This window comes from Gobio gobio, assembly GCF_949357685.1.
Source record: "Gobio gobio genome assembly, chromosome: 8".
Lineage (NCBI taxonomy): Eukaryota > Metazoa > Chordata > Actinopteri > Cypriniformes > Gobionidae > Gobio > Gobio gobio.
The window spans coordinates 11284120-11294592 of record NC_137114.1 but is presented as its reverse complement, the minus strand read 5'-3'; the positions used below and the strand labels follow the sequence as shown (position 1 = coordinate 11294592).

The 10473-nt window shown below is 39.3% G+C and overlaps 1 protein-coding gene across 3 annotated transcripts in view; it reads right to left on the bottom strand.

Moving 5' to 3' along the window:
- Window positions 1-2232: 2232 nt before the first annotated feature.
- The window catches only part of porb (P450 (cytochrome) oxidoreductase b), a 68564-nt gene continuing 60323 nt past the window's right edge, over window positions 2233-10473 (bottom strand). For all 3 annotated transcript variants that reach the window (XM_079823038.1, XM_079823039.1, XM_079823040.1), the window contains 5 exons: window positions 9374-9523; window positions 7027-7294; window positions 4833-4978; window positions 3395-3480; window positions 2233-3285 (listed from right to left, as the gene is read on the bottom strand). In XM_079823038.1, coding sequence (XP_079679164.1) covers window positions 3141-3285; window positions 3395-3480; window positions 4833-4978; window positions 7027-7294; window positions 9374-9523 — 795 coding nt within the window. In that variant the 3' untranslated portion in view covers window positions 2233-3140. The remainder of the gene's footprint in view (window positions 3286-3394; window positions 3481-4832; window positions 4979-7026; window positions 7295-9373; window positions 9524-10473) is intronic.

Below are 10473 nucleotides of genomic sequence, written 5' to 3'. Positions count from 1 at the left end.
AACCACGCTCATTCATGGACATGCTTTTCATAATTAGTTTCAAATGCATATACACCCTTCAGTTGAATGATATTTGCCCTTTTTAATGCTGTTAAACAATGTATGAAGCAAACTGTTTGCTGCGCGTGAAAGTTACTAATATAGCCACACAGGATCATTATTTCTGTGTTCCAAATATTCAAATGATCACAGAAGTACCAGGATGAAAGTTTATAGTTCGGATATAAACACTGATATCTATAGCGATAAAATTAAAGCAAATCACCTTTTGAAAGTAACAACTGTGAAGTAAAAGTAAATTTTTATGAATCATTCATTCAAACCAATACAATTTTTTTAACCCTTTTAAATAGGCTGCAGCAATTCATATTTTGTCAGAGGCTCTAGTAAAATTCATGCTATTTTGTTTAGTTGTCTGTTCAGAATCATGATCTCGGTTTGAAACAATTTTTTTTAATTCTCAATTAAGAATCATGCTATACATACAGTGGGGAAAACAAGTATTTGATACACTGCCGATTTTGCAGGTTTTCCTACTTACAAAGCATGTAGAGGTTTGTAAGTTTGATCATACTCTTCAACTGTGAGAGAAGGAATCTAAAACAAAAATCCAGAAAATCACATTGTATGATTTTTAAGTAATTAATTTGCATTTTATTGCATGACATAAGTATTTGATCACCTACCAACCAGTAAGAATTCCGGCTCTCACAGACCTGTTAGTTTTTCTTTTAGAAGCCCTCCTGTTCTCCACTCATTACCTGTATCAACTGCACCTGTTTGAACTCGTTACCTGTATAAAAGACACCTGTCCACACACTCAATCAAACAGACTCCAACCTCTCCACAATGGCCAAGACCAGAGAGCTGTGTAAGGACATCAGGGATAAAATTGTAGACCTGCAGAAGGCTGGGATGGGCTACAGGACTATAGGCAAGCAGCTTGGTGAGAAGGCAACAACTGTTGGTGCAATAATTAGAAAATGGAAGAAGTTCAAGATGACGGTCAATCTCCCTCGGTCTGGGGCAAGATCTTACATCAGGGGGCATCAATGATCGTGAGGGAGGTGAGGGATCAGTCCAGAACTACACAGCAGGACCTGGTCAATGACCTGAAGAGAGCTGGGACCACAGTCTCAAAGAAAACCATTAGTAACACACTACGCCATCATGGATTCAAATCCTGCAGTGCCCGTCTGAAGTTTGCCAATGACCATCTGGATGATCCAGAAGAGGAATGGGAGAAGGTCATGTGGTCAGATGAGACCAAAATAGAACTTTTTGGTCTAAACTCCACTCGCCGTGTTTGGAGGAAGAAGAAGGATGAGTACAACCCCAAGAACACCATCCCAACCGTGAAGCATGGAGGTGGAAACATCATTCTCTGGGGATGATTTTCTGCAAAGGGGACAGGACGACTGCACCGTATTGAGGGGAGGATGGATGGGGCCATGTATCGCGAGATCTTGGCCAACAACCTCCTTCCCTCAGTTAGAGCATTGAAGATGGGTCGAGGCTGGGTCTTCCAGCATGACAATGACCCGAAACACTCAGCCAGAACTAAGGAGTGGCTCCGTAAGAAACATCTCAAGGTCCTGGAGTGGCCTAGCCAGTCTCCAGACCTGAACCCAATAGAAAATCTTTGGAGGGAGCTGAAAGTCTGTATTGCCCAGCGACAGCCAAAAACCTGAAGGATCTGGAGAAGGTGTGTGTGGAGGAGTGGGCCAAAATCTCCTGCAGTGTGTGCAAACCTGCTCAAGAACTACAGGAAACGCATGATCTCTGTAATTGCAAACAAAGGTTTCTGTAACAAATATTAATTTCTGCTTTTCTGATGTATCAAATACTTATGTCATGCAAGAAAATGCAAATTAATTACTTAAATTTTTGTTTTTGTTTTAGATTCCTTCTCTCACAGTTGAAGAGTACACCTATGATAAAAATTACAGACTTCTACATGCTTTGTAAGCGGGCAACCTGCAAAATCGGCAGTGTATCAAATACTTGTTCTCCCCACTGTGTATATATATATATAGACACACACACACACTCTCTCTCTGACCCCCCTGAAGGCCATTGTGTAATTCACACCCTGTGTAGGAGTCCGAACTTTTCACTGGTCCTTTATAAGAGGCAAACTGCCACTAGGATCATCAGCAACAAAACTGTCCTTACATGTAGAGCATCAGATCACATGGGTAAAAGTGAACAAAAACTGGTTAAGGACAAAGGTGATGTTAAATCTAAATTTAATCATTAAAAAGATATGCCTAAATAGTTGTAATGTACTTGGAAACAATAGTTGCATATAAAACTTGATGATGTCCCAACAAACAACAACAACAACTACTACTTTATATAATTCTATCATCTCCCAAAATAGGAAACTTTTCTGCAGCAATGCCGATCTTCCAGTTCCACTAATGAAAATTCAGACTACACAGTAAATAAGGCACAAGAGCTTTTTCAAATCAGTTCTCCAGACCAGCATTTGTTCCCTTGTCTGTGTCTCGGCATTATATACACACACACACACTCTTAGAGATACAACGGGTAAGTCTGTTTCAACTAGTATAGTCGCTATCAGGGAAATTATGAGAAAAGAATAGAGCAAGGTATTTCTGAGCACCTAAAGGAAAAATGAAATCGGTTTGAAATGGTTACATTCATATTCAGCCATAATTAAAGACAAAGAAAAGAAATATCTAGAGAACTACAAAGGAGAAACGTGATCCACATTCACAGTACAACCGCATGTTTGCACTGTTTATGACCTTTGAAGGTTTCCAAAAAGATTTCAGAAATTAACAAGAAAACCATTGAACATCAGTCAACGGCTCATCATCATACTCCATGAAGAATCGGTTTTCAGTGAGTTAGTTTCTTCATGCTTTACAACCCATACCACGTATTTGATTATAAAGTTCCATGCATAACGTGTTTGATTAGTATGTTAAAATCGTGATTTGACGGAGTCTTTTACTTTTTTTTTTTTTTTTTACGTCATTCACTTTAGAATGAAGGGAATGTGTGTCAGTGTTTTCGTAGAATGATAATAGCAAACACATTTAAACTCTTCCTTATAAAAATCACAACATCAGGAATGTAGAGATGGGGAATGTCGCGAGCTGAAAGGTGGTTTAACTCCAGACGTCCTGCGAATAGCGTCCTTTAGTCATCAGTTTCTTGATGTAATCTACAGCTTGAGTGCGGCTCATTCCGCCCAGCTCCTCTGCGATCTCATAGAAGGCGTTCTGCACGTCCCGCGCCATGTTTCGGGCATCTCTGCGGGAGGAGAATCATGGGTAACATTAGAAGAGTTTCAGGAAGGCCTCTGTCTCATGAGGTCTCAACATGTTTTTGATTTTTCCAACTAGTTCTGAAATGTACGCACCCGCAGATGTAGATGTGGGCATTGTCTGTGTGAATTAGTTTCCAAACAGTCTCCCTCTTGTCCTTCAGGAGATGTTGTACATACACCTGGGTGAAAATACAAATAAAGCAAGAAATGCAGAGAATGTTTAAACAATTGATCATCACAGTCAACATAGCTTCACTTTTCCTTCCATTCATTCATAGATTCATTAATGCCATGGTTTTTATTTTTTGAGATGGGTACTGAGAGGAAGTGCAGTTTCTCTTTTCGCAATTACAAGAAATATTACCAAAGTTTTTTGGGAGACGTATACAATATTGCCAAAAGTTTTGGGACGCCTGCCTTTATATGCACATGAACTTTAATGACATCCCATTCTTAATCCGTCGGGTTTAATATGGAGTTGGCCCAGCCTTTGCAGCTCTAACAGCTTCATCTCTTCTGGGAAGGCTTTCCGCAAGGTTTAGGAGTGAGTTTATGGGAATTTTTGACTATTCTTCTAGAAGCGCATTTGTAAGGTCAGACACAGATGTTGGACGAGAAGGCCTGGCTCTCAGTCTCCTCTCTAATTCACCCCAAAGGTGTTCAATCGGGTTGAGGTCAGGACTCTGTGCAGGCCAGTCAAGTTCCTCCACACCAAACTCATCATCCATGTCTTTATGGAGCGACGCTTGCACTGGTGCGCAGTCATGTGTGAGCAGGAAGGGGTCGTCCCCAAACTGTTCCCCCAAAGTTGGGAGCATGAAATTGTTCAAAATGTCTTGGTATGCTGAAGCATTAAGAGTTCCTTTCACTGAAACTAAGGGGCCAAGCCCAACCCCTGAAAAACAACCCCACACCATAATCCCCCTCCACCAAACTTTACACTTGGCACAATGCAGTCAGGCAAGTCCCGTTCTCCTGGCAACCGCCAAACCCAGACTCGTCCATTGGAAGCTCTCTACGCACTGTTCTTGAGCTCATCTGAAGGCCACATGAAGTTTGGAGGTCTGTAGCTGTTGACTCTGCAGAAAGTTGGTCAATTTTTGCGCACTGTGCTCCTCAGCATGCGCTGACCCCGCTCTGTGATTTTACATGGCCTACCACTTCATGGCTGAGTTACTGCCTTTTCCCAATTGCTTCCACTTTGTTAGAACACCACTAACAGTTGAGTGTGGAATATTTAGTATTGAGGAAATTTCACGAATGGACTTATTGCACAGGCGGCAACCCGATCACTGCACCACAGCTCTCAGTTCTCTGAGCTCCTGAGAGAGACACATTCTTCACTAATGTTTGTAGAAGCGTCTGCAGGTCTAGTGCTTGATTTATACACCTGTGGCCATAGAAGTGATTGAACACCTGAACTCAATGATTTGGAGGGTGTCCCAATACTTTTGGCAATATAGTGTAGTTGCTTGTGGGCTAAAATAACTACCATCTGAATTCAACTGGAGATGTGTGTGTGATACTGTACCTTCTGTGCCTGGTCTCTGGAAAAAGCTACATTGAGTGTCGTCAGAACACCCTTCTTTTCAAACTCCTCAAGCTCCTCTTGGTACAGAAAGTCCTCATTCTTGTGACGACAGCCAAAGTACAACACTGTCTCTCCAACGTCCTTACCTACAAATGGGTAATCAAGATATTAATTGATGGGTACAAAAGTAGGCATGTGCACATGTGCAATGCAGATCCTGATACATGCAAGATCCTAATAGTCCCAATCACTGTTGTGGGTAATGCATAGCAAATAACACAATTAGATTACTTTTTTTCAAGTAACTAATAACGTAACATTTCTTTTAAATGTGTAAAAAAATATCTGAGGGTATGTTAACATGACAATGTACTAAAAACAGAAAATGTTGTCAAAACGATCCCCGTTCTCACACGAATCTGCGAAAAAGAACCAACACATAATATGCATGTGTGAATCGTAATCTGCACTACATGGAGATGGTATCGTTTTCAAAACCTTGCACTTTGTAACCCGTTTTCAGGCCCCCAAAACTCTGTTGTCGTGTAAATGAAAGGCCAAAACGCATAAAGTTTTCAGTTGAAACCGGTGTCGTGTAAATATACCCTGAGTTACTTTTTCAAATAAGTAATGCATGTATTCCCATTTATTGACTGAAAGCTCTCCTGTCCCCATGTTGAGAGAAATGCTGAGTAAGTGCAGAGGCATTGTGTGTGCTGTGTGAACATGATGGTTATTGTAGTTTTAGACTAAAATGTGATTCTTTTTTAAACTTTCATCACCTGCAATCCAGAATGGCAGCACAGCTGAAAGGTTTGTTTGAGCTGCGCCCTCTACTGTACAGGTGTGAGTGTGCCTTTCCTTCAGCCTGAGGCTTATTTTGTGTTATTAAAGGGTTAGTTCACCCTAAAATGAAAATTCTGTCATGAATTCCTCACCCTCATGTCAGTCCAAACCTGTAAGACCTTCATTCATCTTCAGAACACAAATGAAGATATTTTTGATCTGCCCCCTCCATAGACAGCTTTTTAATGAACACTTTCAAGGCCCAGAAAGGCAGTAAAGACATTGTTAAAATAGTCCTGCAGTGTTTCCCACAGATTAGAAACCAATTTGTGGTGGTGGGCGGGCGGGGGTATTTGGGGTTGGTGATTGGTACAAATATCGATTTATTTCGATCTTGATTCAGTATCAATTCATATGTATATAGCCTACTGTACATATAAGGAAAAGTAAGTTTGCCTTTTTAGCACTTTTTCAAACTATTTTAAATTATATTTGCTCACATTCATTAATATTCACTCGTGGGTGCTTGTATAAGTATCATTAAAAATATTAGGATGCAAGTTATTAATGTTTTAAAATTTCACATTTAAAGAAATCTAGTGTTTGATCATGTCTAAATGTATTCAAATGCAAAACCTAAAAATAAGTAAGCAGTTATGATCTGCAATACTTTTTTTGAGCAACTAGACTAGATACATGTATATTTATTAAAGAGCCATACAGACACCTATAGTGGGTAAACCATGGCATTACAAATGAAAATTATTTTTCCAGACACATAATGACTCTAATTTGCATTGGATTTCTCCTTTTTAACATTAATTACTACACTAATTGTAATATAAATAAGAACAAGTATATTATTAGAAGTATTTATTTTTATTGAATTCATTAAATGGTCATTAAAGGACCATAATTATTGCACAAATAATAGGCCTATTTAGTACCAAAAGATCTCAAAATATTCAATAAATATTATTAAGCTAAAATATAGAACATTTATTTAATTGAAAAATAGTTAAGATGTGTGGTCACATTTGACCACCAATGAGTACAAGTGTAACCAATAAGTGAGAAAGGCAGTAAAGACATTGTTAAATTAGTCCTGTCTGTCATTCTCCTACACTTCCGAGTTCAACAGCAGAACGCCAGCTTACCATTGGCTGGCGCTGTTCACGTGAGCACCACAACGTATGCGTGTGATGCTGACGCAGGAGCTGGCCAATGATAAGCTCTTTAATAAACAAACAACAACATGCTTTACATTATATATACGTCTGATTTATGCACATAGTAATTCAATTGATTCAATTAAATGCCATTACTTAATTTATGAGATTATTATTGCCTCCTCTGCTTGTAATAAGCACACAACACCAGAACTCCATGACCTGCTCGCGTCTCCTACCTTGTTCTTTGAGCCAGCCACGCTCCTGAACAAAGCCAATGAAGGGTGCGATACCGGTCCCAGGTCCGATCATTATAACTGGGTTTGTGGACTTGAAGGGCAGGCGGAACTGAGATTTGCGGATGTACATGGGCACTGTAGCCTTGTGTCCGTTGTCGGTGGGCATTTTGTTCTTCAGCCAGTTAGTGGCAACTCCTTTATTGACACGGCCAGTCTTAGTCTCATACTCCACCACTACAGCACAGATGTGGATGCTGTTGGGGTGAACCTGTCACATGCAGGAAACATTTAAAGACACACAACAAAGCAAATTATTTAATTTTAAAGTGCCCAATTGTGCAATTCTAAAGGTCTCCTACAGTAGGTTAAAATGCATCCAAGGTCAAAAAACATTTTCTCATAATATACATTGCACATCACCTCATTTCTCAAAGAGTGTGAAAATGGTTTGTTTGTTTGATTCAGTCTCTCTAAACCCTGCCTTTCTGAAAGCCTGCTCTGCTCTAATTGGTCAGTCTGTTGTGATTAGTCCATGTGTCGTAAACAAAATGGCCATTACCATATCTGAATCACAGTGATATGAACGATGGCGTTGATTCCGTATCAATTCCAGCACAAGTCCTCATCCTTTTGAAGTGCAGCAAAGTGAATTTGCAGCTCTGAAAACAGTGTCTTCTCGACATTTCGACACTGCGAACGAAACTCTTCCAGTCTCAGCTGCAACTACAGTGTTTGAGGGTCAAAGTAGATGTTGTCTGCGGGCAGCCAATGAAGACCATAGGCTGGCATTATGCAAATGTGTTCCCTAATTTTTCTGCTGTCTTCTCTGGTGTTACGATATATACCATTAACCCAAATATTACCATTTACCAAGTTCTGGCAACCACTCAGAGTATTGTGGTGGTGGATTTTGCACAAGCGAGCACTGCACTTACTTATAAAATGTAAAAATCTAGTTTGATGTAATGTTTAAAAGGAGTAATTTTGAGTCTTGGAGCAAGGTTTTCTGCTAAAGGAGTTCTATAATGCCTCCATTTTAATCTTTCTTTAGTGTGTAATGTTGCTGTTTGAGCATGAAAAAGTCCCTCCAGCAGGAGTTATTCTCTCGATCAGTGTCAGTGTTTCTGAACTCCCTGAAACGCCTCCATTGTAGTCTTGAGTTTTCTTCTTGGAATGAACACGTCACATTGTTCCTCATTTAAAAAGCTGCATATGCAGAATAAAGGGGTGGGCAGACCGTTTGACCAATCACAACACAGTGGCTATGTTTACATGCAACCAAATAATCCATTAGTAATCGGATTGATCACTCAATCGGACTGAAAAGCCTTCATGTAAACACATTAATCAATCCGATGGAGCTCGATCCGAATGAAATTTCAATGGGATTGAAAGGGGTGGGATATTCCTTTTCTAATCCGATCAAGAGGAGATGTAAACACTTGTTTGGATTGAAAAGCGAAACTGAAAGGACTTCCCATGTGCAATGACGTACAAATGGCGTATGACGTAATAAAGTAATAAACATCCCACCAGTACTTGTTTTCGATTCTCATTTCTCTTTTTTTTTTTTTTACTGCGTGATAAATATTAGCAGCACGGCAAAACGGTTCATATGCTCAGTGTCTCCAAATTATGACCAGAAATGGATAAATATTAAATCTGCTGTTTAAAACAAAATACAGAACCAATATAGGAGAATAGTTATTTTGTGCAAACAGCTGGAAACTTGGCATATTTGTGCAGTGTGCGCATGTCAAATAAACCGATTCCGACTTGAAGCTTGTCTTGTGAAGCATATCAACCCCATTCACTTTGCTTGGTGTTCATGTAAACACTACATTCAGATTCATCAATCGGAATTAATTCAGTCCGATTGAAACAAAAGTTGTGCATGTAAACATAGCCACTGATCCAGCCGACCAATCAGAACACATTGTGCTTTACAGAAGGAGGGGCTTCAAACAGGAACTAAACAGAGCGTTGCTGACAGACGGGGAACAGAGGTGCTGCACCAATGGAGAATATGGAAAATAATATGTGTTTTTGAACATTCAAGCAGGAAATCCTATTCTGGTAGAGCCCAAAACTACATCAAATAGGTCCCCTTAAATATACTCTCCAGTCAAAAGTTTTAAAACCTATTATTTTCCAGTTTTTATTGAATTTAATACCAGTTTGCATCAAACCATCAGATTGATACGTGAGTAAGAGCAAAGTAATCAATACTGAAGCTCAACAAGTGAAATCTAACCCACAAGTTAAATATGACCATTTCTATGTTAATGCAAACACAAATACAAAAAGTAAAACATTCCATCTTTGACGTTAAGTAAAAAGAGCTGACCTTGGAAGATGATGAAATGGAGTAGTAGCGGGCCTGCAGTCGTGGCAGGAGCTCACAGAGGTGATCAATGGGTGGCCGCAAAGATGGCAAATCCTCAAGAATAGCCAAAATATTCCTACACGAGTCCAGCACCCAGCTCTGGTACAGCGCCTGTAATAAGACAAAGACAATGTCACAAATACTGATAGCTATTGCACAACAACATCATGACAATCTCGCCCACCCTGAATTTGCCTCGAACAAAACACAGTACGCGTCTTCGATACGCTGAATAAACGGAATTGGTGAGACAACTGTCCATCACTTAATGAATCAACAGCCTACACTGATGAAAGTGATTCTGTGGTCAAGTAAATACTACAGAAAAATCTAATGTCATTTCTACATGAAAAAAGTTAGTTCAGGCAAGAATTTAAAAAACTAAGTAAATTCTATATTTGTACCCAATTCAAGCTAAATATTAACGTTATAAAATTAAGTAAAACGACTCAACTTTTCTGATACTGGTTTTCCCATCATGCACTGGGCTTGAATAATTAATAAGGTTGATTTTTGCAGTTTTCCAGCTCTATTGACACGGTTTTATCACTGCTTTTGTTGTTAGGTTTAGTAACTTGCCATGTTGTGACATTTGGATTCATTTTCTACTGAAAATGAGACAATCATACTCAAAAACGACCCATCGAATGTTACCGTCATTGTGTTATTGAGGTGTCTGTGTTCAGGTGTTGCGTTACTGCTATTACGTAGATGTGGTGTCAACACAATATTTACCGCATTATTTACTTAGATGTTTTTAAGTAATTATTATAAGAAAACATGGAATTAATTTCCACTGTTATGCTGATGACACTCAATTATATATTTCATCACGACCAGATGAAAACGCAAAATTATCTAAACGGACAGCGTGTGTTGATGATATTAAATACTGGATGATGTGTAATTTTCTGCTATTAAATTCAGATAAAACGGAGGTATTACGTCCAAAAAACTGCCCACAAAACCTCTCACAATACAACTTTAACTTGGAAGGATGTCCTGTCACTTTATCCGATACAGTAAAAGACCTGGGTGTTATATTAGACCGCAACTTGTCT